We start from the raw sequence: 27,804 nt of genomic DNA on the forward strand, positions 1-27,804 counted from the left end.
GAGAATCAAGGGAGTCAACCTTCCAGTGCTCCTAACCATGGTCAGACTCTCAGAACCTACAGTACTGAATGTTTTGTGGTGTCAGTCATTTCCAGTTAAACAAGGAGCAACCATGAGCTCTTTCTATTTTGGTGCGCTAGAGCGATCAGCATCTGCAGTAACAGACAGGGTGAGCCGAGGGAGGCTGAAAATCTTTTGGACCGCAACAGATACAGCCGCAGAGCTGACAGGGATTATATGCTGCATCACAAGAATGATAATAACAGAGGGGAGGCTGCTGTAAAATTCAGGTGGCTCTGTGTTTAGGTTAGCTAAAAGCACTGTTCGAGCTGAGAAAGGCACTTGTTCTGCTTCAAAAGGGGGGACAGAGAGCTTTATCAGCAATACATCTCTCTGCAGTGTGGCTTTAATGACAAGGTTCAATGCGTACGTGTCTGCCGCAAGGGCCCAAAACACTGACGCCAAACTTTCCCACTGCCCCCAAACGGCATCAAAGTCCAAAGTGTGAGTTGTGACGGTGCTGAGACGGAAAACCTCCTCCTGAATACCTGAACTTTGCTAGCACAGCGTGGCATTCTGTCTCATCAACACCACACATTCACAGGCCTTTCGGCCTGTGCGGCCTTGGCCGGCCGTTTAGTCAGTCACATGACTGGGCTGCCATCCAAAAAGATGTGTTGTTGTACAGCTTATCTTATTTCTTAATGCTTTGTCTTGATCTTCAACTATAACTCTGGATAAGGTTGATATAGTACCCTGAGACAATGACTTGGACTGCACCAAGTACAGTACAGAATCAAAAGCCAAGAGGTAATTCAGTTTCCCACACTAATGTGATATTGACCTAATAATTGTACAGGATCAAAAGCATTACAGTATGTGTACAGTATTTGTTCAAGAAATGGCCCAGAAAACATTAAGAGAAGCCTTTAGCAGCTTTCTATAAAGTGGTACACCATGTTCCATCACTGTCGTGGAACATGTTGCCACAAAGACAGCCAAGTGAACTTGTCAGTGCCCTTTATTTCCTCAATATAACACTGACGGACTGTGGCTGGACTGGATTTCATTGATGAATGACTGGCGGCTTGAAGGACTTACTGTTATTGGACTTGAGATCCCGATGGATGACGGGGACGATGGCCTCGCTGTGCAGGTACAACATCCCTCTGGCAATCTGCACGGCCCAGTTGACCAGGACGTGCGGTGGAATGCGACGCCCAGCCAGCGCCCGGCTCAGCGGACCACCTGAGGCGTACTCCATGATCAGGCACAGGTTGGGCTCCTGCAGGCAGACGCCTTTCAGGGCAATGATGTTCGGGTGAGTGAGCATGGCAAACAAACGCGCCTCCTGCCTGACGTTCTGCGCCGTCACACTGATGTCCTCATCCGGGTCTTGCCGGGCAGCCTTCACAGCCACCAGCCCGCCTCTCCATGTACCGCGATACACCTTTCCGAAGCCCCCGACCCCGATAACCTCCTCCAGGCTCAGCTCCCGGAAATCAACCGCCTCGGGTTCGAACTCGCCCACCACAGCCGGGCCAAGCTCGGCCACCACACCAGTGCCTGGAAGCTTCCCGTATCCATTCGGCTTGAAGGAGCCATAGTTGGATGGGAAGATGCCCACCTTGTTATTGACCTTACCCGCCCACCAGCCCTCATCCCCTGATATCTCAGAGTCCAGAGACAGGACTTCCACGAGGTCACCTTTACGCAAGGTGAGCTCGTCTTTACAGGATGCCTCATAGTCAAATAAGGCTGTCCACACAGGGTTGGTGAAGTTCCCTTTTTGTGATTGATCCAAATTTTTCCAGTTCGACAGCGGGCCACGACTGAATATGTTCTTCAGTGGCTCCATGGAGCCTGGAGCAGATGTTTAGACTGGATCTGATTTTGCACCCCAAGGGTTTGAAAATAAAGTACAAAGGAGTACTTTATTGCGCCTCGCTCCCTTTCCTGTCTTTCTTGTTGGTTCATCAGGGACCAGTGAAATGTGTTCAAGAGCTTGACCAACAAGTGAGCTTCGGGTGAGGATTCACAGATAACTGAACGGCAAGTGTCTTTCATTCGTGTCGACGCTAAATGCAAAGCTGTCCGTTGGAAAACTCTGAACGAGACAAGGGATTTCTCTTGTTGGATTAAGCTTTTCAAAGCTCGGAAAGGCGGCTCCGTCCCCGTTGGATTTCTCTCTGTTCAAGTGATGTGGTTTCCCAAAACATGGTTTGAGCACAAGCATTTCACCAGAGGCTCTGGAATCACCTCATTCTGGGTCAGTGAGCTTCTCATCCACCTGTTGAATTCTGATCCTGAAAGCTGAAAGTGTGAGGACCGAGAGCGTGCTGTGAAAATACTTCAAGTGTTTTACAACACTTCAACTCCGAATGAAGGCTCCCACTACATTTAGCTGTCCATTTTGAGTTTTTATGTATTTTTAGCCATTAAGTGCAGTGGCCACCACAAGCAGGAAGCGCTGAGAAGCGGAGAAGAATAGCAGGAAAGGAGCATTCAGTCCAGCCAACCAGTGTTTTACGACAAGTTTCAGGGCTGACCAGTTCGCATTATTAAGCCCAAATCTCCAATAACCGCGTCTGACCGCAACTCTGTGGCGCTCCCGCAGGAAATCCCGCATCCCTTTGCGCCAGACTCTCCATACTTATCAGAAGCACGCAACGAGCTGGGCTTTATCACAGCTTATAAACTTAGGAACCGCCGACTTGGTAACAGGAAGAGCTATCCAAACCTGCTTGGCTTTCCTTTCCAAAGAGAAAGACGCAGTGAAACAATCCCGTTACTTCCTAATTGGAGTTGTGCGCGTGGCCTGGTCCGGCTCAGTGGCCTCGTTGTTACAGTCGGTTTCCAAACGGCGCAATAACTCCATCAGAACTCACGGTCGTATTCCTCTTCCTCGGGTAGGGTTGACTCGTCAGGACCTCGAACCACTTCTACGTCTGCGCTTACAGTCAGTAGAGAGGGTGGGGTTTCAAAACTTTTTCTCTCCCAACAGGAAAAGAGTCAGATGACAGGCGACGGTCAAGTCAGACGCGATACGTAATTGTATATCCGGTTATAACTGTCAAACTAAATACTCGGACAGACGTACATGATGGGAGGAATATTTAAATACTATTTGCTGAACATTTAATGTACGGCAAACAAAACAAAAGAAAAACTCTACGTGAGAAGTACAATAGCTCATACAAAAATCCAATATGACATCATTTTTGCATTAAGAGTAACAAGTGAATCAAAACTCTGATGACATAAAACACTATCATGTATTCACTGTCGAGAAACGATTATATAAACAATAAATGTTTACAGAAGGGTCATTAATTCAGTGATTAGTGATCACCAGTGTGCTTGTATCCCTTTAATGTGCTATGTATTGTGTAGTAATTATGCATTTATGTGCAACCAATCTGTGTATTACGTACTTATAAGACTTTTATTTTGAATTTGTAACTTTACTGTATTTTCATGGCTGTTTTCCGGCTAACTTCACACTGCTACCGGGCCAGCGCGCTGGAAGTGCGTCAAGGTCGCAGAAAATACTTCAGAAAATGACAATGTAGGGGAAGTATTTGCCTTCAAATTAAAAGAATAACGTTTGCTACACCTTGATAACAGTGCAGGCTATTGTTGTTGTGAAATGATCAGAGCAGTAATTGTGTTATATGATTGTTGATGTTATTCTGCGATGTTATTGTGACATTTTGGGTCACCGATTATATTATTTCTTTTACTACGGATTTACTCCGCACAGCACTTTAAAACAACTTTTATTTTGAAATACTCCCTAGAAATCCTATCTGTTCATTATAGCTCACTTGACCTTGTGCTAACAGGTGGTAAATGAGGCTGAGACAGAAAAGTGCTGCTAAACATTTACCATAGCTAATCCTGTGAAACACAGTGACACACATAACTGTAAAATCACCATTCAGCTGGAAAATACTGTAAATTCACAAACTTCGTGTCCAGTGTTCTTTTTTAGGTCTAGTTACAATCAGTAATGTATGTTCTAGTGATATTTTATACACTCTGCATATATTCTTTCCATTTATATATTAATATTTCCTGTGCTATTTGGTTATTATAGGTGCATGTGTGTTCTACTGCTATTTAAACCCTGATCGTTTCTTTTTTCCTCACAGTAAAGTGTCTTTCTCTTAAATCAGTTGATAGTACGCTTTTGTAACATTCAGTCCAAATATTCAAGGACAGAAGTTCATTAAAAATTGTCCCCATAGTCAAAGAAAAGAGGATAAAATGCTGCTGTTGGGTTTCTGTTAGGAGGATTTTCTTTTGTCTGGTGTTGGTGCTTTCAACAAAGAAAAAGGAGTTTCAAGCCTTTCTTCAAGCAACACTTTAAAAATCCTTTAGCATACAGCTGGTTTAATGTTCTTAGAGCAGTTTGATGCGACACTTAGCCGAGTGAGGTGGAAGAGCTGAAATAAAGTCGCATTCACCACTGTGCAATTCAACTGAAGACTTAAAGTCAAATGCAGCTCGTTTAAAAGTTTCATTCCAGGGAGAATACTCTCACTCTCAGTATCATCTCGCTATTGTAAAAGCAGAGCAGCTCTCGTCATAAAGAAAATGCACAAATTACAGCTTCAATGATGTAAAGCCAGACTTGCCTCTAAATTGAGTGGAATATTCAATCGACCGGCCACTTTCTGTTGCAATATTTATGAAAAGCCTACACATTTGTCCTCCTCTCATATGATTTACTGTAGCCAATAATGCAGCATATGGAAGCGCATTTCCACCAGGAAAAGAAAACAATGGATGAAACTTATGCATGAAAAAGACACAGCCCACAGTGCTCATGGGAAGGCGAAATCACCAAGTCCAAACTCTCATAATTTGGATGTAGCATGTATTCTTTAATTCTAATTATTATAGTGTTCATTAGCATACATAACACTGTTTATCCCACAAATCACCAAATCAGGATATCACGCTCAAAAGGCTTTTTAAAAAGCCTGAAGTGCAGATTGGAGAGTATATTAATGAGATGCCCTCTGATCAAGGCCACAGCATGGTTACAGCACATTTTGCATTTTTAACGTGTATGAAAGGCGTTTATTCTTTACAAAAAAAAAAAAGATCAGGGAATTTCTTTTTGCCACATTTTCCCATGTTACCAAAGTGCAGCGCTCTTAAAAAGTCAGCGGCTTTCATGGGAGGGGATGGGAATCAGAGGGCCACCTTTGGCCCCGCCGGCTGCTGTGTGGAAACAGTGTGCTTCCTTCTGTTCGCCCTTTGATGGCTCCCCCTCCCCACGGCTGCCGTTTGTTTGGACACTGCGCTCCTAAAGTCAACCACCTACACCCCCCCCCCCCCCCACCTCCTCCACACACACACACACACACACACACACACACACACACACACACACACACACACACACACACACACACACACACACACACACACACACACACACACACACACACACACACACACACACACACACACACAGCTAACCCCACCCTCCTCACAGTCCGCTGAGTCAACGCTTGTGCAGGAAGGATGCAGTTGTTTTTGCGGCCCTGGCTCAGGGCTGCTTGGTCTGTCGGGTGGGAGCGGGAGGGGGTAAAAGAGGCGGCGGCATTTACACGACAAAGTGGACTGTTTGAAAAAAATAAAGACGGCAGGAGGAAGAGGAAAGGCGCTGGACACACACACTCAGGGACAAGTGTGCCGGCCACTGAGCGCGTCTATGAGGATAACAATCAGCCCTCTGTGAACACCTTCCCACAAACCTGTGCTGTCTTGTGCTCATCAAATACCGGCAGGAAGCTGCGATGTTGAGGATAAATACCAGCTCTTGTCTTTCAGGTTGCATGAGTCACAGACACGTAAATCAACATGAGACGCAACCGTGGGAAACTTATTTTATATTGCAAAATACAGAAGTGAAGAAATCAAAGGTGCAAAGAGGCAGAGCGCAGAGTGAGGACTACAAAGGATGTGATGCATGCCTGTGAAACGGAACAATGAGAGGGGAAGCACTTTGAAATATTCTGCTTAAAGATGCCACAGGAGTCAGATTCTGGCCTTCCAGCCAGTAAACACAGCTTTATCTATAGGTACACGGGCGCAGATATGCTTGATGCGGAGAGCATGTCAGGCTTCATCTCTGATATGCAAAAACACAACAAAGCCAAACAAGAGCTGCCTTTTTTTAATTGAAATATGAACTTTATTTCACCCATACAAAATAAAAAGAATGTTAAAAGTTTTCAATACAGTGTCAACTTTAACTGTCTATTTGGAAACATTTCATACTGAGACTGACACATAAATGGGAGCCCCATGTCTGCTTTCAATGGATACATTTAAAACAAGCTAAAAGGGGAGGGGGGGATGGTGAAGATAAAGAGATAAAGTTTCTCAAAATTAGAGGGGTGGCCAGAATAGAAATCAGAGAGGACAACGCAGACAAATAACTTTAAAAACAAAGCAATGGTCCAAGAGTCACAGTATACTTCTGATGGTATTTCAGGGGGGTTTAATGGTTGTATAAAATAATGTACGAGGCTGACTGCCAGAGCAACCAACCCTCTGACAGCGCCGAGAACGAAAACGAACAGAACGTCAATCATTAACCTGCTGATATGGTTGAATCAGGGCTGCGGCCGCGGAGGTTTTACAGTTCTCCGGATAAAAACGGGAATTAAAAATAGAAACGAATTGAAAAAAGCTGCGGTTCGCTAACCTATAGTAAAAATACACCTGCTTCCTTGTTTATGTTACGGCCTGACAATTGGGACTGACAAGCGAGTTGCGACAAAGCCGGGAAGTAGGGCTCACATCTTAACGGCAGCACTTCATAGCCAATCGATAACATAGTAATAGAGGACTTCATGGGTGAGACAATGACCTCCTTTCCCTTCCACAAGTGCTGATCTCCTTCCAGACACTTTACACGCCGTTGCCCTGAACTCATCGCCCTTTGTTGCCTTCGCATGAGCATCAGAAGCTATAATAAGACTTTAACTACCAGTTTTTAGACTTTTTCCAGCCAACCTGAGCGTCTGATCCGTTCACTTCATAATGTCTACTCCAGAGGATTGAGGAAGAAAGAAAAAGTGCCAAAAGAAAAAGTTACTACGAGGCAACGCAAACCACACCTATCCTGTCTGTTGGGGGGGGGGGGCTCATGGCGAAAACACTGACGAATGCCATTTTTAATAGTCAAAATAGAACAACCGACTTGTTAAAAAACATCCTCGTTGGATTCTTCTTCTACAATAAAATAAAACCTTTTTTTAAAAAAAAAAAAAGAAGAAGAAGAAAATTAAAACACATAATATACAACCAGGCTTGGGTTTCCTGCGGCGGCGTCTCCTCCAGCCTGCTGCCGGCAATGAAGAGTCTTCCCCTCTTCTGCTCAGAGCGACCGCCGCACGAACAAATTAAGAAATCGAAAATAATGTTGAAAGAGTGTGTGTGTGTGTGTGTGTGTGTGTGTGTGTGTGCGTGTGTGTGTGTGTGTGTGTGTGTGTGTGTGTGTGTGTGTGTGTGTGTGGTGGTGGAGGGGGGAGGAGGGAAGAGGGAGCTAAGAGTCATAGTCTTCGTCGTCATCATCCTCGTTTTTGTGCGGCGCAGGGGCCGGGGGAGGCGGTGCGGCGCTCATCATGGAGGGGTGGGGAGCGAAGGCTAGGCCCCCCTGGAGCTGTGCTGGAGCCACGCTGCCCACTGGGACCATGTTGCCCATGTGAATGTACTGCGGGGGTGCGTTTGAGCTGCGTGGGTACAAAAAGAGGCGTCAACCGGGCGCTAAGAGTCATGTCCTATCACTTTAAAAGAACTCTCAACTCTCCGTTTTTACATGTTGCTGAGGAGCTTACGGTCATTGTTAGCAACCATGCTAGGCAGCAAAGGAAGTGTTAGATGTCAATGGAGGTCATGTTTGTCTCTTGATCCATCCGGTGCAGCCTGCTTGTGTCCAGCACGGCATACTGAATACCAGTGTTAGCTGGCTAGCATGGTAGATAACAAACTCCTGAGCAAGATCTACAATGATTTCACAGACGTTTGTGCTGCTGTCCTTCACAAGACCATCATACAAGCCTCGATATGTCTCATAACATCCTGGTTAAATTCACGACAGGAGCTGCTGGCTGTCTAACCCAAAGGCTGCTTAAACCAATGCTTCCTTGAATCATGTGTTTTATAACCAAACATACGTCTAAACTGGTATAAACCGAATATTAAGCACTGACCTTTACACTAAACCTGCAATGCTTTTTTTTGAATAAGAAAAACCTAAAAAAAAATATAAAATAAGATCATCAAATGTCATAAAAAGCAATAAATTTAATTTTTCTTATACATGGAGACACGTTACCACACTAATTTTACGCTTTAAAACATATTATGTGTAAATTTTTGTCCTGGAAAATCATTCTTTTTATGTTTTGCAAGATAGAACCGAACAATTTTTAGAATTAGAAGACTCTATCTGCATTTGACCTGTTCCAAAAAGCCCCTTTCACAGATTCTATATTATAATCTGATATATAACGTGTGCTTTTTTGCTGTTTGGATTGCAAAAACTTTGTTAACTCAGTCAGTCCCTGCTCAGAATGATGAGAAAGCAGTGTGGAATTGCTACACAGCACCGTCTGCGGTGGAAAAACAGCACCCTCTCCCTGCTTTTGGCTGTAAAGTGGTTTCTCCGTGTGAGCAGATGGCACACAATTAAATTTAAATGCTAAAAAAAAAGGAGCAGTGGGCTTCCAGCGGCCGTATTTAGAAGCCGACCAACTTCATGCAGATCTGGAATTATCTGCTGTTCAAGCGAGAGAATGAGTAACATGTTCTTTCTCCTCAGAAGAAAGGAGAGGTAAGCAGTAACAAGCACATTGCTGTGTAACACACACTCCCCGGTGTGCTCACTGCCTCGATGACTGTTTCACCGTGTTCCACCATTATCCTGTAATTGTCACTCGCTGTTCAGCAACAGTTACAGCGTCTCACTTGAATAATGGATAGGGATTACTGTCAAACTGTTGCAGCCCTGTTCTATGTCTCGACTGTACCCATCCTATGGGGTCAATAATTTAAGTCAATTTGGATATGTTATGTGAATTATGCCACTTCAAGTGCGACTGCAGCTAAACTGCACTGAACAACGCCCGAAGGCACATTCAGAGGCGTTCAGGAACACGTCAGCAGTTCAGTATGACAGCATATTAAAATGGCCTTCCTTTCTTTGAGAATAGGGGTTGATCTTGATCTAAATCAGGTGAGCATGTGTTTAATCTCACCTGCTGTGTTCTGTGCGTCTCCTTTTATTTACTCAGCTTAACAAGGCTGAGGTTTAGTCGCTGTGAGCTGCAGAAGTGTGTTGCTGCTCAGGAGCTAACTGGCTGAATTTGGTTGTAGTTATCGGGCTTTACTTCAGAGAGGATGACAAAAAAAAGTGGCATTAGGAGGTAAAACATGTCAGAGGGAAAAATGCCATTATAAAAAGGGCATTCTGGAATAAAATCTATTATGAAATCAAAATGATATCCACTAATACCACTGTGAAAATAAGAATTATGAAATTCCATTTAATAATAATGGGTTGAATCTTAATTTTCTTCAGTTATTTCACATTGAAATGGTTCATTTAAATGCTTTTTACGCAGTTAATTCATGTGTTTGTTTATTTGATAATGTTTTATTTCTTCTTTTTTTTTTAAATACTGAACACTCTGGAACCCAATGAAAGGGGCTCAGATGTGTCCGTGGCCACACTGAAGGACTGCCCAGCCAGCATTCATTTAAGCTAAATAATAAAACATATCAAATAATGTCCTCTCCTGTGTTGATTTATTCCCTTGTTTCATCTCGACCTACTGTTCAATCAATGAGAGTGACGACGTGTGCAGAGGTTCCAACTGGTGCCGGTCCAAACAGGAGACATATCTGTCAAATGCTATCAGATTATTTTTCCATGTTTTCATGCCTAAGTGACTAACGGAGACAACAATGCCTGAAATTGGTCAAGTATTGAGCTGAGCAGCAGCAGCCATGAATCCGTCTACAATGTAATTCCTCTGGGTGTTTGCCCACCGTCTATGTGCGTCCACTAAAAGTGTTTCTGCCACTGACAGACTCCCACTGTTATTCTAAGTGTCTGAAAACATTGTGGAGAGGATAGAGTGATGTGACCTGTCACCGGATCAAGACACAATCTGGATACACAGTGTCTCAATATACACAGGCTGCTTCCGTACCTGTGGAACCTGGATGCAGCCTGCAGATTTGTGCTTGACTGAGAGCCGTCCTCGTCTCCATCCGTCTCGCTATCCTCAGAGTCGTCCTGTTTCAAACACAACAAACACAGCGGTGAGCCTTCTTGCCTCGAACGCAAGCAAGTCATTGAAACTGCGTGGATTGATGTGGAAATCACATGCTGATGGAATACCGCTTGTCCACGTCCTGACTCATTCTTATCTGCTAGTCTCGAACAGAATTCATTTTCTCCTCCTTCTCACTGTCTGAAAACTGTCGTTTTAGTGGTGGAATGTTTGGGAGATATGCGTATGGTGAAAAATGGTCCAATATTTACTTTGGTGACAGTGTGGCAATCATCAAGGTCAGCTAGCTGACTTCAGGATGAGGCACAAATACAAATAAAACAGTCGATAGCGATTAGCCTCTGCATGCGAATGGACTCCCACCTCTTGTTCTGACTCTGTGCCGGACAACTTCTTGTCCTTGCCTTTGGAGCCGGCCCCTCCATTCTTGCGGCTGGACCCTGGTTTGCGACCCCTGGGGAGAAAGCAAAAAAAAGAGAAATGAACATGTCGTGAAGGTAAATGCTGCTTCAACTGATTTTGCCCATAAAAAAATTCATGTTACCCTTTAGTCAAAAATATAAGCCCACAATAATAACACTCAATCTGTTCTTGCTCCGTCATGGAAAACTTAATAGCTACAGTTATTTCACAGATGTATTTTGTGATGAAAGTTTTAAACAAAAGGAAAAAGTTGAAAACTTATTTGCAGTTTCATAGCAAGCCATATTCTAATAGCTTCCAAAACTAATTAAAGATTAGACCATGGTTCTGCATCGTAAATCTCCAGGGACAGTTCCCCACATGCATCACTCAGATAAACAGAGACGATTCTGATTTAGGGAGCAATGTGACCGATACTGCTGCTGGAAATTACTTTCAGCCATTTATATTCAAAGACGCTGTGAACTCCACATGCCTCATTCCCACAGCTGAGACAAAGCGCCTAAATATTAGACGCTTACAACCACTTTAAATTGAATCACAATCGAATCAGCCACACTCTTTAGTGAAAAGTCTTCTAGCTCGGTTAATTTACGTGTAGTTCTCCGCCAAGCTCTCCGCTTCAATTTAGCTGCAGCTGCACTGTTTGATTTGACAGTCAATACTGTTTTTTTCTCCTCCGCAATCCTCAATAATTAGTCCTCGCTCTGCAGAGCTATAAAAATGTGCCTTCTCGTGTTTTTTTTCGTAATTAATTTAGAGTTGCAAAACAAAAACGGGAGCAGTGATGAGGTAACAACACGAGGATGACAAACAAATTGCTTTAGTTAATTTCAATTCACACTTGTAGCTGTCCCTGGAAAAGACGACGGTAATCCTCCTTCTGTCCAAATACGGAGTGTTCCCATTTGTGATGAGTTAGTCACGTCTTCTTGGGCTTTGTGACAAACTTCAAAACTTATGGCACCAACCGATTTGTCCAAAGAGGCCACTCAATACATCATTCGCCAAGATGATAACCCTGGCGTATCCTCTCCTCGCCACTACGTGGAGAGCATTTCTGACGGCTAACGTGTTGTTGCTTACAAACCAACGGCTTAAGGGCAAGAATGTCCTGAAGCTGACAAGGTGGAAGGTTGTTTGAGCCGGGCTAACTGCTCTTAAACACAAAGAAAGCACGGAGGTCTCACTGTGCCACTATTCCCCAGTACCAACGTCGCACTAGATGCTACAATCAGTATCATAATCAAGCTATCAGTTCTGATATCAAACATTTTTGAACAACACCCAGCCCTACTTCTCCCACATTATAGCATAGGTGTGTGCACTTATCAGAGATGACTGCACGATATATTGACTCAAGTGACAAAATAAATGAATGAATCAAACTGCGAATGGACACAGCAAGCATGACTCACCTTCGTGAGACTTTGTCTCCTCCCCCCTCGTTGTGGTTCTCCTCCCCCTCGCCCTGCATGTCCGGCACTGCTGCCACCAGATCTTTTAGGAAATCAAACTGTTGCTCCAGCTCAATACACTGCTTTCTGTGAACACACGTGCAAATACAACTTTACACCAGAACGCTTTCTCTGCAAACGTACATTCTGAGTTGAGCGAAAAGCAACTTAATGTCAAATAGACAAAGAGATAAATGGGGATTATATATTCATTTCAACTACATGCCGAATCTGAGTCACCCAGTGAGCTTTTTCCTTGGAGCTGCATCTTACTCGTGGCCAGAAATACTTTCAGATACAAGGGATTTGGCAATGTGCAGCAAATCCACTCTGCATCACTCCGAAGGTGACAACAGCATCAGAGGAAGTCCCATAATATACCATACAGTATAACAGAGTTTCTTTATCTAAATCCAAAGGAAATGAAGACATAACACCTTTTCAGCTACATGCATCCAAAAGCAAATCTTATTATCTAGCTGCCTGATTTCACATCTGTGGTATGTTAGTCAAAATGAGCTGCACAAGAATGACTTTCAAAGAAGTCCAACTCACACATAGTGCACTACAGACCAGGTTCTTCATCAAGACACACACACACGCAAACAGAAACTTACAGGTGTGATGTTGTCATTGTCTTTGCATTTCTAGACTGGGTGACTTGACAGGCTTTTGTGAGCAATGATTCCAAAAAAAGCTCCAGGGCTCTCGCTGAAAACTCAGTTAAGGAAATTGTGATGCTGTGATGTATGATGTGATCATATGCTGTAAGAGCACAGAGCCTAAAGAAAAAGAAATAAATATCTGCTCAGGCTGAATGAGACACAATCATTATTAAAAGTTATTTACTATCTGATCGAGCGCCGATCCACAACTTGTCCTCAATACTCAGACTAGGACAGATGTAGACTAACAATTTCATCATTATTGATCAACCTTTTTACAATTATATGAACATAATGATGCAAAATGCCCATCACAAGTCTCAAAAGCCCTGAGTGTCTTGTTTTATCAGATCCAAAGATATCCAGTTTACAGTGATTTTCAACTCAGAAAACAAGCAGCAAATCTTTGTATTTAAGAATCCTACAGCAGCAAATGTGTTGCTGACTATAATCATTACTACCCAAATTGTTCCTGATAAACTTTCTGTTGATCAAGTAACCGTTTAAGCTCTACCTCAGGGCATAAATTCGAGGTGCATTAAAAACACATGCACATGATCGAAACCTTGGCACTTGCACAGTGAAAACATCAAAGAAGAAGGATACAAATAATAACGGGTACTGCTGCAGCAACTTTGCCTATTTCTTCATCTGTCTGCATAATCTTCTTAATCCTTGCCTGTAAGGAGAAAAGGGGAGTACAGTGAGTCCATGCCTGCGAATACACTTAAAACCTGCTTTCTGCGAAACAAAAATCAAAGGCCCATTAACTTCAAATCTCACCAAACGACAGTACAGCAGTCTTAATGAGATGACTCATACATATTTAAAGGCATTCCTTCCAGTCGTGCTGATCAGATTTTCTTTAACGTTGATGTGCGCACTGAGAATAGCTCCAAAGTTTGTTGAATATGCACCAACAAACAACAGACGTGCTTAGATTTACAACGTCCAGTCTCACTTAGCTTGTCATGCTAAAAACAACGGTACTTTGAGGGCTGGCCAGCTAACTTGTGTCGTAAGCCTTAAATGTATCGTTACATGAGCAAACACTAGGCTGCAAAGTGAGTTGGAGTCGAATGAAGCCAACAACGCTGGTTTAATCGTGAAAATAAACATTTAGGTCATAAATGGCTTGCGTTTGCTAGTTGGTTTGTTAGCTCTCTAGGAAACAAAACAGGCCGAATCCCATTAAAGCTAGCTAAAGAAGTTAGCTTTCCGTCACAGTTTGCTAACAGTAGTTGGTCTTCACACCGGTTTTCAGCTACATTTAAACTTACCGGGGGGAATCTGGCGTTGTATTTCTTCTTTTTGCTGGGCATAATAAAATTACCCGGATGGCTAACCTAAAATAAAATTCAATATATTCTGGAGTATTATTTTATACCATATATAAATCAACATCCACCGCGCACACACTGGATAGCAGCAGCTAACCTGCTAACTCGATAGCACGTCGTCGTCACTGGTTCCCTGTTGCTTGGCAGGTCAGCTTGGTTCCGCAGGGTCACAGCGCCGTCCATATCAGGCACAACGACTTCTCCCAACTTGTACAGGTAGAAGTTACAATGTACAAATTAATTAATACGTAATACTGTTAACGTTAGGTTATAATTTAGCGGTTAAGCCTGTTGCATTTGCGGATATATACACCTAAATGAGCCTGGAGTTTTGTCTTTGAAGAGTTATTGGGTGCGCAATTGAATGCAGTAACTCAGCATTACTACGTTTAAATAAATAACGTTACACCTCAGCAGGAATGTAATGTATTTTTGATAACGACACGGGTTCATTACTTTATTTGTGTGCTGCATTCATCGAAAGAATAAGTAATTTCCAAGGTACGTGATTTAGTCCACAGGCAAGGCGTTACAGCTAAACTGTCAGCCATTTGAATGGAGTTTGTCGTCGCTCTTTGACACGGAGCAGCGGGTCAGCGGGGCTGCGCCTGTGCGGAAGAGCAACACTGGACCACAAACTTCAGCGTCTGCAGGTATATCCACGTTCAGCCGTAACGTTTCTAATTTGCGATCAGTGTGCCGTAATTCATGTTACTCACGTGCCAAATTATGTGTGTTTTAAAGGTAATTGTGATCGACAGCCGGCTATAAACGATCTGTCTCCAAATATGTCACGAAGGCGAACATGGACGATTGATAAAATGGCTAGCTAGTCGGTTAGCTACAATAACAATGGAGCCAAGCAATTGAAAATGTTTCGGCATGTAGCTAAATCTGCTTGTATAGTTACACGTGAGCTTCAGGCGATACACAAGCCAAATGGAAAGCAACTTATATTTGAATAGAGTCGTTGGTGGGCAGACGTTAGCTAGTGAACAAGTGTTGCTAATGTAGCAGGCTAACTAGCAGCAGTATTAAACATCCGCAAGCAGCCCAGCCGCCGTCTTCTTCCTGGGTTTAGAAGTATTAAAAACTAACACAGAGGCTACGCCTGTGCTTTAAACATAAATATCAAATGACATAACAGCATTTTCCTTTCAACAGGACAAGCCCCGGGATTTGTTTACTAGCCTCACACTGACAGCATCATGGAGGAGGAAGAGGCCCCTGTAGATGGCGAGGTGGAGACCGCCTATGCTGCAGACATCCATGCTGCCGAGGCCATGGCTGCAGACATGGACCCGTGGATTGTGTTTGACTCGAGAAGAACTCCCAGATCCGAGTTTGATGGCTGGCTGGAGAGCAACAGGCCCTCACAAGTGCACAGATTTGGTGATGAGGAAGGTGGTATGAGCCGTGTGGGGTGGATCGCTGTGCTGGGGATAAACCACTGCCCCAGTGGTGGGGATGTCACCGGTCTCCAGGAGAGCTGGGAGAAACTTTTGTCCAGTGGCCGGCCTGCCAACTTCCAGGCAGTGAAGGAGCTCGCCCTGAACCACAGTGTGCTCACAGGCAAGTGGCTGATGCACTTGGATTCTGGTTTCAAGTTGGACCACGCCTGGGAGTGTGTGGCCAGAGCAGCCCTGGATGGCAAGATCTCCCTTGTTAAAGTCAGTCCCCACAATCCCAGCGGAGAGGGGAAGCAGGTCATTTGTGCCTATAACCAGAACTTCACTGATGAGAGCGAGGTCATAAGGCTGGACTCCATCATCCGTGCCACGGGGGTCAAGTGCCCTCTGTCCTACAAGCCGGATGTGTACACATATCTGGGGATCTACCGAAACAACCGCTGGAAGCTTTGTCCAACCATATATGAGAGCAAATTTGACCTGGAGTGTGTACCCAGGCGCTCCCACATCATCAACAAAGTCACCAATCTTGAAGTAACATAAGCCTGTTTTGCATGATGGGTAAATGACACATTTCATGTTGCCACGAGCAGGGATGACTGACATGGTTCTGAATGTCAGAGGTTGTTTTGATCAAGTTCTTCCTTTTGGCAAAAAAAAAAAAAGCACTAAACGTGACCTTTTTATTTTCTAGTGAATATACTGTAAATAAGGAGTATTTGTGTTCTTGAGGTTCTGTTTGTCACACTTACCTGACTGACATGGTGGCTGAAGATGATTTGTATGCATGTGGTCAGTGAAGACTCTTTTTGTTTGTTTGTTACAATATACAGTTGTCTCATTTGTTTTACTTTATTTCTTTTGTTTATACTGAACCACATTAACAGAGTTGCCAAATAAAGTCTTCTCTGAAGACCAGTTTAATATGTTGTGGTCTTTTTATTGCCAAGTGTTTTGAAATCTTGACAGTTTTAATCATTTATTACAGCAAAACGGCATATAGAATAATCTGCTTACATTATACCAGTATAAAACAGCACACTTTTGTCTCGATAAAGCACATTTTTCTAGAGAGTATAGCAAGTTGACTTACAGGTCTGAAGCAGTTGAGTTAAACTGCAGCCATTATTCATAAAATAACTGTTGAAAAACTGATTAGACAAAATGATACAGCTTCTGTTAGAAGTATGTACTTATTAATGTTGCTTGTTTGATAATTATTTACATGTAGACCTTCATTTGGTTCTGAACCCACTACTACATTTTGTTGCAACTCAACAAAGGCACCTGTACAAGAAAGTTACAGTTACTACTGCTCCTCAGAACATGTTTAAAACATTCTATTAAGTAATAAAGGGGGATTTTTCATTCGAGGGACAGTGGGCATAATTTGCATAGACTTCCCTGAAGATCTTACTCCATTCTTTCAGAGACTACTGGCTGCTTTGTTTAACATAAAAAGTCAGACCAGACGCACACATTTCACCAAGAGACAGTGATGATCACGACCACTGACCGCTGTTAAAAAGACAGTACAAAAACATGCTTAACATGTTCCACAGAAAATTACCTCAACGGAAAAGCATGTTAACAGATGCCTTCAGCCATGCATCTGAACTGATTGTCTATAAAACAAACACGTGTGGTAGATAATCTTCTAACACCAGGTTGACACAGTGACTGAAAAAGTTAATGATTCATGCTTAACAAGGGCGATGAAATCTGATTACGCTCCGTCCTGTGGTTCATCATTTGTCGGATAAGCTGGATAGAAGGCTTGGCAAACCCCACTAATTGAATACCACAAAGAGCCTTTGCTGGTATTTCACTAAGCATGTCCACAGGGAACGGTTTTGCTACATTTTGTCTCTCACAGCCCTTCATGTCCACCTTGTTTCCTTTTTGTCTTTAGTGATGACAAAGAGGTTTGAGTTCTGAAGGCTGAAGGGCCAGATACAAGTGGTCTTTGTAAAAATGTCCGTAATGAAATCACACGGACAAACCTTAAGTTGGGTGTCCTGACACAAACCTAGCTTGGCTTCCGCTGTTAAAAATGGAAATAAGACGATCCTCGTCGGCAGACATCAGCTCGTCAAACTCATCCAGCACAGCGGGCCGGTGGTTGTTGTTGGGTGCCATGTCAATCATGCCCTCATTCTGGAGCAAGTTGACGATGCTGTTGGGGTAATTCATCCAGGTGCTTCCTGGGTTGTTGCTGGGGTCAGAAGTGTTCTGGGATGCCTCACTGTTCTGGGCAGCAGCAGACGAGCTGGAAGGGACAGCTTGTTGGCATGAAGCTTGAACCAGCATTGAGGTGCCGTTTCCACTCTCGTTCATGAGGGTGGGGTTCAGAAGGTCCTCGAAGTCATCCATGTTTAGGTTGTCCAGGGTGCCTGCAGCCTGAGCTTCGGAAAAGCTGGGGAACTCTGGGATATCTTCGTCAACGAGTGGTGCGTCCACTCGGAACTGAGAGCCCTGGAGGGTGAAGGAGCTGCTAGTGTGCGAGGAGGCCGTGCTTCCCTGAGAGGCTGCTGGCTCCTGGCCGATGGCCGAGGAAATGTTGGGGAAGAACTCGTGAATGTCTGACAGGTTGACGGTTGAGTAGTCCTGGGTGACAATGGGGGTGGTGGTAGAGGAGGAGGAGGAGGAGGCTGGTACCTGGCTCATTGTGAAGCTGGGCACTGGAGTGGCTTTGGGCTGGGGGCCTAGGTTGAGGCTCTCCATGATCCTCCATGTTTGGCTTGTGGTTTCAGCAGATATGGAGGACGAGGCCTCTACCTTGGGCTGGACTGAGAAGAGTTGGCCCGGCTGATTGTATGAGTATGAAGGCTGGGGTTTCGCTCCACTGGCACCAGGGGGCATCACAGCTGCTGCAGACACAGACAACACAAACAGTTTGAGTTCCACTGCTGAAATCTTTGAGTAACGAATGCAGAAAATGACCTACAGATCGTCAGTTTACTTAAATAAGCTTTTTCTTGCTTTGTCTATTATTTCCGACTAATCTATTTGTCATTGGAGAAGCTTCAGCCAGACAACATTTGACATTTCTGTTTCAAATGATTGAAACAATGGATTATCAAAAAAGCTGTCAAGTCATTTCTGTCAATTGACTAATCTATTAATCGACTTTCAGACCTACTAAACTCACAGCCAATCTGCAGTGAATCACCACATGTAATGAAAGGGGCTCACCAGCTTGTGCGTTCATTGACGGAGGCTTGGCTGTGACCGTCCTCCTTGCCGGGCTTATGTGCCGTCTGTCTTGTGGAATGGGCACTGAAAATCCAACAGACATGATTACATTACAATGCAGCTACAAGAAGAAAAAGAAAAATCACCATTACCTTATGACATAAATACAGCAGAGTGATAGGAAAAAAACTGATTAACACACCGCTAGACAGCATGGGCCCCAGCTTCAGGCTCTGGAACATGTCCCCTGTACGCTTTCTCTTCTCACTCAGCCTATATTCATCTGCACGGGTCATTTTTAAAAGGCAGGTAAGAGACATGTTAAGTATTCTCAGTGAAAGCCTTCATCAGTAACTTATGTGACATCACATGGAAACTTGGGAGGACGGTCTCTTACCTGGGTCGGCGGGCAGGTACTGGAAGTCCATCGGCTCACTGACCTCGCGGTCAGAGGGCCGGCGGAGCTGCATCTTGACTCTAATGGGCTCAGAGAGGTTGGTGTCGCGGTACGGTGGTGTGCGGAACACGATGGCCACCTGTCTGTGGACATCAGCCTGGGAGAAAGTGCCCTTTCCCTCCCAGGAGTCCTGGAAGAAGCGCACCTCAATGTCCTCTGCAGGGGGACAAAAAACAGGAAACGTTAAGAAGATACAAAGCCATGGGGTACTCAGGGGAGTGTCAGTAGGAAAACTACTGCAAATAACTGAGGAGAAAAGACTTCATTTAATTAAAAAAAAAAAGGGTTTTAGACCGAAATAATGCAAAGAAATTAAGCACAAGACAAGATAAAAAACTGAGTTGACGAGGCACAGGGAAGCTGGAATTATAAATGATTTGGACTTCACATCAGCAGCAGAGCACTCGTGTGGGATATTGCTCTGATTTGAATGATACACCACAAAACTTTCAAATTCGCCTTGAGGTTTTTCAGCAAAAATTTCAAAGCTGTTTTCACATGGATGCAGCAGGCACAGAAACACAGTGCTAACGGTCACCTCGCATAGTTAGTTAGCACATAGTTTATTAGAAAATAGCAAAAATGAGAAGTGGACCTCCCCACAGAGGAAGAAAGCTTTCTGCTTGTGATGAAAGTCACTCAGACATGACGTGGCTGCTTTGCATTTCACACTCACACACAGCAGATAATGTGACAGGCAACGAAACCGCACTTGTGCAACAAAGGTGTCGGCCAAAACTATCTTATCACACGTGCTGTATTCACGGGTGAGTTATCTGGGAGCAGATGCTTTTGAAATGCATGCTTAAAGCTGTATTATTTATTCTTTTATGGCCATAGGATTCGTGATTCATCATGACCACATAAAGTTATGGTGAATATGTACACACAGCCAGCAGACACAGAGCATCGTTAGCATCAGTTTGGAGCCATGTGTCTGGTGCAGCTTCCTGATGGAGGCTAGAAACCAAGTCGGTGAGAGCAGAGTCAAACTGTCTCAGTAATACAAAAATATCTTCCTCTCTATGTTCTATCAGTACCTCCTTCAATCTAAAGTCTTAAAGAGTAAACTCATCAGCTGACAAGAGCGCACACAGCTCAGGCATAATGTACCTTTTTGCACTTTGTCACAGAGCAGAAAGATTTCATCTCCTCCTTTGCAGCTTCCAGAATTGCGGTTGACTCTGCAGATCTTGAGCTCAGCTGTGTTTGGGGCCCCTGTAAGAGAGTGACGTGTGACCATATTTCACATATACTGAATTTAAATATGCCATTTCGTAACATCTTTTGTGCATATGTACGTGTGCTGTCCACTCACTGTTGTCATAGATGGGCTGCGACACCACTGGCTCCAGAGGAAATAGCTCCCCTGTAAGCAGAGTGATGGACACCTGGAAGCAAAGCCGAACTGAATTCAGGTCAAACTCCTCCTCCCACACCTTCGGCTCGGGAACTGCAGCCAAAACACAGCAGGGAAAGGGTGGAGTGCACAGTCAGGCGACACAGCAGTCTGGCAGAGCACTGACATCCTGCCATATGCAGGCTAGCAGTCAGAGGTAACAAATTACACTTCCTGTTGTTACTCTTGCAGCTCATATACTTTTACGGTTTGTTTTTTTTTTTGCTCAAAATACAAACAACTGGTTACTGATTTTTTTTCTGTTAGTATTTACTGATTTATCACTATTTTGTGTTTAGCACCCACTGCTATGATCTGTCGTTTCTGGCTTTTTCTGGGGCTATTTCTCCTTTGAAGGACCAGTGTGTAAGATTTAGTGGCATCTAGTGGTGAAGCTGCAGATTGCATCACTTTACCCTCTCTTTCAATGCATTTAGGAGAACATACAGGGGCCATGAAAACACAAAAGGAGCTCTGTCAAGCCAGTGCCCCTAAATCTTACACATTGGTACTTTAAGCCGTGGTGGCTATCACTGCTCATGCTAACAGTAAAGGTAAGAGTTGAACTGGCTACAGCTTGAAAAACATGTATACATAGGAGGAAAGAGAATTATAAAGATATCACTTTTTCCATAAAATCTTTTTATGTTTGACATTAGCAAGAGCATCTATCCAGCTACAGCAACTTACCGCTGTCTTGCATTAGAGCAGCAATTTCTAAGCTAGTTTGTTAGCCTTGCACAACAACTTTCCACACGATGACGAAGTGAACCGAGCGCACAGGAAGTGCTGTGCAGTACAGTCAATCTGAAGCATGACCACTTACTGTTGAAGGGGTTGTTATTGGTCTGCAGCCGACAAGTGATGGCCTCGTTCACATCCTTCTTCTTGACACACTGTATGCCCAGGTTCTGAAAACTGAAAGCAAATACAGTGTAAGACTGAAACTAGAGGACAGAAACCACTGAAGCAGACAAGGATTTTCTCATTCGCTATAGCTGTAATATTTGATTTGAAATTCTTGTTTTTTATTTTTCTATGTGAAACAAAATACCCATAACTGTGGCCAGCAGTTTCCACATGGTGTGAGCCTTCACTCCATTAACTCCAGTTTGAATCTTCTGAGCCCATAAAATCCACATTTATAAAGAATAAAGCACCATCACGTCGGGTCACTGCCCACATCCACAAGCTGAGAGGACCGTTTAGGAGAGTGGAGTGAAAGTGGAAAAACACTAGACTTGAAGTGTGTTTCCAGTGATGTGCACACCTGTCGACCGCACCCAGTGTTGATTATTTGAGCCCTTCTCATGAGGCGGTATTTGATGTGCGATTTCTGCTCCTGTTTTCTTTCCTTTCTCGATCTTGGCCGCTGTTGGCTGACTATACCTCCCTTTCCTCTGGCTGCGTTCATGACCATTTCCACTCTGCCTGTGGCTAGTGCCCGCTCGAAAAAACATGACCTAGATGCTTTTATCTCCAGTGATCACAGACCTATTTCCTAAACTCCCTTTTACTGCTATAACCTCCGAAAAGACACTTTTTCTGCATGTTTCGGCTGCCGGGGCAGATTGATATGTTTCAAAAAGAAGGCAATCAGGCTTCCGAGCACATCACAGTGCTGAAATCGAGTCTGCTAAAATGCCATCTTCTCTGAGACTGAATACTTATCGATAATCTGCACTTTGCTGCCAAGTCTGTGAATATATACAATACATGTCACGACTAATATTTTGTACGAAATATATATTAAACTACGGTAAGAGCAGAAGAATAATGCAATGTCATGAATGTGAAAAACAAATGACTAATAGAAATCAGTACACTTCAGTCATCAGTCACACAGCACAGTGGACGGCAGCACACACAGTATGTTTGAATTTCATCACACACGTGATAAAGACAGACAAAACACGGTTAAGGCTGGTTTTATTATGCAATATTTGGTTTAAACATTACATAATTAAAAGCATCTCAGTGACTGATGTTGCTCTTTCTTTCTCCGGATCCTTAACACGTCTTTTTTTTGAGCAGTGGCAGTGTTTGATCGTCACACAGGACAACAGACTGAGAGACAGCAGAGGCAAACTCGACCCGTCGTTACATCCTTCGTGCTGTTAATGTTTTACTCATCTCCAAACCCAAGAGGAACCTGCCAACTAGTTTTACCAAGGCTACAGTAAACACACCCTTATCTAGGTCAGTCTCCTAAAAATGCCACCTTGTTTTGATGTGGAACTGCACTTACGCCCCTGTGGCAGCTCATTTCAAACGCCGGGGTGACTAATGCATCATTTCCACAAGTTCCCCTAAAGTGTGCGAGGTACGGAGTGCAGTGTCCACGTCGCAGGCACACCTACCTGTGTATTCTTCTCTCCTGCAGGTCGGCCTCGTAGTACCCATGTTTGCAGTCTTTCCCAACCAGTTCGTGGGGGTGAGGCTTGTGTGGCGCGTTCTTCGTCACCAATGAGATGCGAACACGCATGGGGCCGCTGTAGTTGTGCACCTGTAGAAGGAATGCGTCACAGGCGCTTGCTTACAGTCATCTAGCTGAGGGCTGATCTCTAACATAATGCACCCAACTAGTCGAAAAAGGGAAATTTCATTTAATAACTCACAATTTCTGCTCTGCTCTAAACGTCATTATAATTACGTTTACAAATTTCCTGACATTTTTACGATGTGTTCTCATGGCTGGAATGAATTTCTGGAAAGAGAAAGAATGCTGACTCAGCCGGGGAATGGAGAGGTGCAGATGATTCTCCAGAAAAAGCCTTTCAAGGAATCATTTCTTGCCTTCTGCTGAATACTGGGAACAAGGGAAAACAGCTAGCCTCGCTCTGTCCAAAGGGAAAGAAAAACCCACTGACCAGCACCTCTGAAGCTCACCAATTACCCGTTTAGATCTTGTTTATTTAATTCCTATAAAAGCCAACCTGCCAGACTATTTCTTAGCCAGCCACAACCTCCCTGTAGTCTCTGCTACTGCTGCCAGGTAAGACATAGTCCAGCACATAACCATAAAACAACTACAACTGTTGATTTTACACTGAACAAACAAGATGTAATGGGTAAATTAGTGAGCTTTGGAGATGCTGCTAGGTGGATTTTGTTTGGACAGAGCTGTTTGTGCTAAGTTAAGCTAACCATCAACTACCTTAGGACAGATCCAGGCTAACAGTTCCCCCTGTTTTCAGTCTTTTTGCTAAGCTAAGCTAGGCAGCCGCTGGTTTCAGCTGCATATCTAGCGTACATGTGAGTAGTATCAATCTTCTCATCTAATTCTCATGAAGACAGCAGACATGTGCATTTCCATAAATGTCGATCTACTGCTTTAAACTGAAGACTGCATAGCTTCATTTCTAATAGCCTGAGTCAGTGTATTAATCTAACGTGGAGAGCAGACTGGCGTTATTTATCTTTCAACATAAGACCATCCAATTCAGTCAGACCGCCATGCAGCCAGCTCAGGCAAGATGTGATTCTCATGTCATGCGATCTCATGCAATCTCATGGATCCTGCTGCCTCCCAAGGTAAGGTGGGGGTCAAATACAAGCAAAGAAACAAGAACGAAACTAAAAAAATAAGCTGCACCCTGCTCACCTTGATGGCCGGGTGGGTCTTAGTGGTGTCGTTGCTCTTCTCTCCGGGGATGCTGCCAGCTGAACGGCCCTCGCACTTATACCTGAACCTCATCCCCCTCTGCTTTGGCTGCTCGATGATCTCTACGAAGGGTTTCGCTGTTTGGACAGGCGGAAGAGAGAGAGGGCAAGTGACTAAAATGCTGTGTTTTGGAAAAACAAAAGGCACAGAATCCAGCTTTCCATGCCTTACTTGAATGAGTGTGTCAATACAGAAATAGCTCTGGCATTGATCATCAGAACACAGGGCGCTGAAATGTTTACTCATGAAAAGCCTGCAGTCAGTATCAGCGCTTATCTGTACACTGTCATTTTCGGGAAAAGCTTCCTACCTGGGTTGACTGAGCCCCATCCAAACAGACCTGTGGCGGACAGAAAACAAGAAAAGACATTTCAACCACTTGTTAGTCAAAGTCTTAGAGCAATTAGTGGATTACCATCTACAGTACATGACACACAGTGGCAGCACAGATGACACAAACCAAAAACTGCTTTCAGCACATACTTGTGGTTTAGTAAGAGTTTGTCATTTGTGGCGTGGTCAGGGTGGAAATCTACAAGACAACGCAGCGTCCAAAGAGGTCAAAGGGCGCTCAGATACAAGGGCTTCCCAGCTAAATATAATTACTCCTCATAAACTGCCTGCCAAGCTCGGAAGGAAGAAGAAATGCAGAATTAAGCAAACAATGATGGGCAGGGTGTAATATCGGTGTCGAATTACTCTCCCTAGTGAGTGAAGAGCAGGCAGCGATCTAGTTTCCGATCCTGAGTTAATGAATTGTTGAGACTCACAGAGAGAAGTGAGGTGTGACACGAGATCAGGTAGCCGAGGCGCCACCCATCAGCTTGTAGGACTTGTTCAATTAGAAAGCATGAGGAGGATGCTTTCCAAGTTGTGACATGCCTGCTTCCCAGCCTCAGATCCAACTAACCGCATGTGGAAAATGTGTCTATCTTTGCCTTTCAGCTTTTGTCCAGTGACAAATGAAAAGAGAAAAAGGTGAAAGCAAGCCCTGCGTCCATTACGGGAATGCTATGGATCTTAGACAAAGGATAAAGCCCACTTGCACTTTTGACTATTTCTGTGAAAGACATCCATATCTGTTTAATGAGCCTGATGTTGTGAAAGTGAAAGTAAATGCCTCCCACATCACTTCCAATTAGGCCTTCATCAATTACTGAATGTACTAATAACAAAACACAGACGAGCACCGGACACGTGTGTGACTCACTTTCACTGTCCAGACACACACGTCACTGCTGCATAGGATTTCACACACACTGTTGACTTTTTCTGATTTTTCATTAAACATCAATTTCAATGTCCTCCTCATATCCGTATCATTCACTCGGATACAATACGCATATCAACAGTGTGAGTCTGTTTTTAGAGGGCTGAGATGTGGAAAAAGTATCATACATGTGGCCCACTAAACAGCCCATATCTAACCACAACTTGGGCGAAAACATGGTGAGATATTTCCATAATTTCCGTTGACTATAAGTGAGGTGGGCGGTAGTGAGCGGCATGGACCAACTGTAATATGACCGATTTTTAATTGAAACGAATGCTACCTGATGGGTTACATGTTAGCCGAACTCAGGAAAACTTGTTCACAATGGCCTACAAGCTTTTAAAATGCGATTTACCAATCGCATATTTCAGCAAATAAACAGATGACCGACAAATTGACAGAGCTTTCAACGAACTTTGGCATTTCCAGTCGCGATATCCATGAGGTGGACTCTAGTTCACCCAACAGGCCTCTTGGCAGCAAGACACTGTTTGGCTCACCCGTGCCAGGTGAGTTAGCTACACACAGAGGGCAAAATACAGTCAACGTAAGATGAAATTTCACTCGCATGTCGCTGGGGTCAGTCATGAAAGCGCAAAGTTATGTCAAACTTCCTACTGCGCGTTAGCTTACTACCCGAGAACAGCACACTCCTCCTGCTAACGCTAAACCCAATGGCAGCGGGGCTTTCCCCTGCGCGCACAACAACTCCCTGTCCACTTTCACCTCCAGACTCTAAGCTGAGTAAACAGGCCGAGCAGATATATCCAGCTCCACTTACTCTCCATGGCTGCGTCCGACTCCGACTCACGCTTTCCGTCCACACCGCTGTTTGTCTGTACTTTGTTTTTCAGCTAAAAGACGCCGCGGACCCTGAAAACTTCTTGACAGTGCTGTTCTGTCGCCTCCTTCGCTCCACCTACATCTATGTACAAGAGCGTGCGCATGTGAAGCTGGACACAGGCGTAGCGCGCGCGGTTTCCGGTAAGAGCAGTGCAGAAGTACAATACCTGCGTGATGCACTTCTACACCAACATGGTGCAGGCTAATTATTAATTACCTCTATTTTCCATTCTTTTAGTTTGCTTATTATGTAGTTTTGCTTATTTTTTTTTTACTATAGAGTTAATGAGTGCATACACTTTATATATAATCTTTTCCTGTGTTGTCACAGTCAAAAATGATTACGTCACAACAAAATTAAAATGAATGGCAATAAGCCAAACAACATCAGACATAATCTTGCCCGTAAATCAAAGAATATATTTTTTTTATTTTTTGTGTCTAGAATATCAAATTTTTTCCTCACAAAAGATTGTAATTCTTTATTGAGAACGCACAATTTTGACTTTAAAGTGGGTTACTTGACATTTTCACATGAAAGCACTTTACCGCAATGACCACAGTTGTTTTCCACGAAAATGTGCAGAATTATCTTGATAACAGTGTTCAGGAAATTGCAAAAATATTTTGGCAATTACCAAGACAACGGAAACTGATCTTAATCTGACAGATATCTAAAACTAAATCACACCTTTAAAAATGTGCTGAACACTTTAGCCTACCTTGAAAACACTGCATTACAGTTCATAATTTGTGCTTCAGTTGATGATGACGTGTGTTTTCTGTCTTTTTAAACCTTTTTTATACATATAGATTTTTATTTATTTATTCATTTTTAATATCTGTGGGAGGGTTTCCAGTGTTGTTTCTTTTCTTTTGTTTCTTTTTGTTTTGTTTCTCTGTATCTTTCTTTTGAGGTAAAATTTACATATTTTAAATTTAGTCTATTATGGACTTTGTTCCGGGGTTGTAGAGAAACTTAAAATAGCCATTCATTTTGGCAGTGTTAAGCATGATATTCAGTGGAAAACTAATACATTCATTTTACATTTCTTCTACTTTTAAACACAACTATGCTAACTTATAGTACTTATAGTAATATATGTTTCGCAACTGCATTCTATTATTTTGAAGAGATAAATGTGTTTCCGGTGTTGTCCTCTGTCGAGCTTTACGCAGCTGCACTTCTTTGCCTCTGCAGTGCAACTTGCCACCACCCACTCAAAACAGTGCGGAAATACCCAGATGACGCACTTGAAAGGAGCAGAAAAATAAGCTGTGAGTAGGAGAGGCAAAAACATAACTTCTGGCTTTAGTCATACCCTGGAAGAGAGTCTGAGACTGGATCGACCTC

At 43.6% G+C, this 27,804-nt stretch overlaps 4 protein-coding genes across 5 annotated transcripts in view; 1 reads left to right on the forward strand and 3 right to left on the reverse strand.

The window, feature by feature from the left end:
* The window catches only part of LOC139351168 (mitogen-activated protein kinase kinase kinase 11), a 35,348-nt gene extending 32,403 nt beyond the window's left edge, over window positions 1–2,945 (reverse strand). The window contains exon 1 of the mRNA XM_070992923.1: window positions 1,102–2,945. Within this exon, the coding sequence (XP_070849024.1) occupies window positions 1,102–1,858 (757 nt within the window). The 5' untranslated portion in view covers window positions 1,859–2,945. The remainder of the gene's footprint in view (window positions 1–1,101) is intronic.
* Window positions 2,946–6,188: 3,243 nt separating this feature from the next.
* On the reverse strand, window positions 6,189–14,379 carry drap1 (DR1-associated protein 1 (negative cofactor 2 alpha)). Of its 2 annotated transcripts, none has more exons than XM_070992930.1 (8): window positions 14,308–14,379; window positions 14,151–14,216; window positions 13,477–13,549; window positions 12,823–12,916; window positions 12,167–12,292; window positions 10,689–10,779; window positions 10,242–10,327; window positions 6,189–7,757 (listed from the first exon to the last, which is right to left on the reverse strand). In XM_070992930.1, exons 2-8 carry the CDS (start codon window positions 14,190–14,192, stop codon window positions 7,571–7,573), a joined length of 699 nt encoding a protein of 232 aa, XP_070849031.1. In that variant the 5' UTR covers window positions 14,193–14,216; window positions 14,308–14,379; the 3' UTR covers window positions 6,189–7,570. The 2 variants fall into 2 exon arrangements, with proteins under 2 accessions (XP_070849031.1, XP_070849030.1); XM_070992929.1 differs by having other exon boundaries at window positions 6,189–7,497; window positions 7,550–7,757; window positions 14,151–14,350.
* A 15-nt stretch (window positions 14,380–14,394) lies between these two features.
* On the forward strand, window positions 14,395–16,535 carry c23h11orf68 (chromosome 23 C11orf68 homolog). Its single transcript, XM_070992928.1, has 3 exons — window positions 14,395–14,426; window positions 14,732–14,863; window positions 15,375–16,535. Exon 3 carries the CDS (start codon window positions 15,419–15,421, stop codon window positions 16,160–16,162), a length of 744 nt encoding a protein of 247 aa, XP_070849029.1. The 5' UTR covers window positions 14,395–14,426; window positions 14,732–14,863; window positions 15,375–15,418; the 3' UTR covers window positions 16,163–16,535.
* On the reverse strand, window positions 16,442–26,540 carry rela (v-rel avian reticuloendotheliosis viral oncogene homolog A). Its single transcript, XM_070992924.1, has 11 exons — window positions 26,389–26,540; window positions 24,645–24,674; window positions 24,275–24,411; window positions 23,031–23,176; window positions 21,497–21,588; window positions 20,590–20,724; window positions 20,385–20,489; window positions 19,212–19,427; window positions 19,017–19,097; window positions 18,815–18,898; window positions 16,442–18,489 (listed from the first exon to the last, which is right to left on the reverse strand). Exons 1-11 carry the CDS (start codon window positions 26,393–26,395, stop codon window positions 17,624–17,626), a joined length of 1,899 nt encoding a protein of 632 aa, XP_070849025.1. The 5' UTR covers window positions 26,396–26,540; the 3' UTR covers window positions 16,442–17,623.
* Window positions 26,541–27,804: the final 1,264 nt, after the last annotated feature.

The sequence above is a fragment of the Chaetodon trifascialis genome, chromosome 23 (assembly GCF_039877785.1).
Source record: "Chaetodon trifascialis isolate fChaTrf1 chromosome 23, fChaTrf1.hap1, whole genome shotgun sequence".
NCBI classification, from domain to species: Eukaryota; Metazoa; Chordata; class Actinopteri; order Chaetodontiformes; family Chaetodontidae; genus Chaetodon; species Chaetodon trifascialis.

Bases quoted from the DNA above. Each gene is read 5' to 3' on its own strand.
- drap1 (XM_070992930.1), bottom strand. From the start codon at position 14,192: ATGCCCAGCAAAAAGAAGAAATACAACGCCAGATTCCCCCCG. The intron at 12,293-12,822 runs GTAAGTTTCTGT...GTGTGTTCACAG, and splicing joins ACAATGACAACATCACACCT to AAAGCAGTGTATTGAGCTGG. The intron at 10,328-10,688 runs GTGGGAGTCCAT...TGTTTGAAACAG, and splicing joins GCACAGAGTCAGAACAAGAG to GACGACTCTGAGGATAGCGA.
- c23h11orf68 (XM_070992928.1), top strand. From the start codon at position 15,419: ATGGAGGAGGAAGAGGCCCCTGTAGATGGCGAGGTGGAGACCGCCTAT.
- rela (XM_070992924.1), bottom strand. The intron at 24,412-24,644 runs GTAGGAAGCTTT...CTGTCCAAACAG, and splicing joins ATGGGGCTCAGTCAACCCAG to CGAAACCCTTCGTAGAGATC. The intron at 19,428-20,384 runs GTACATTATGCC...GTCCCCCTGCAG, and splicing joins CTGTGACAAAGTGCAAAAAG to AGGACATTGAGGTGCGCTTC.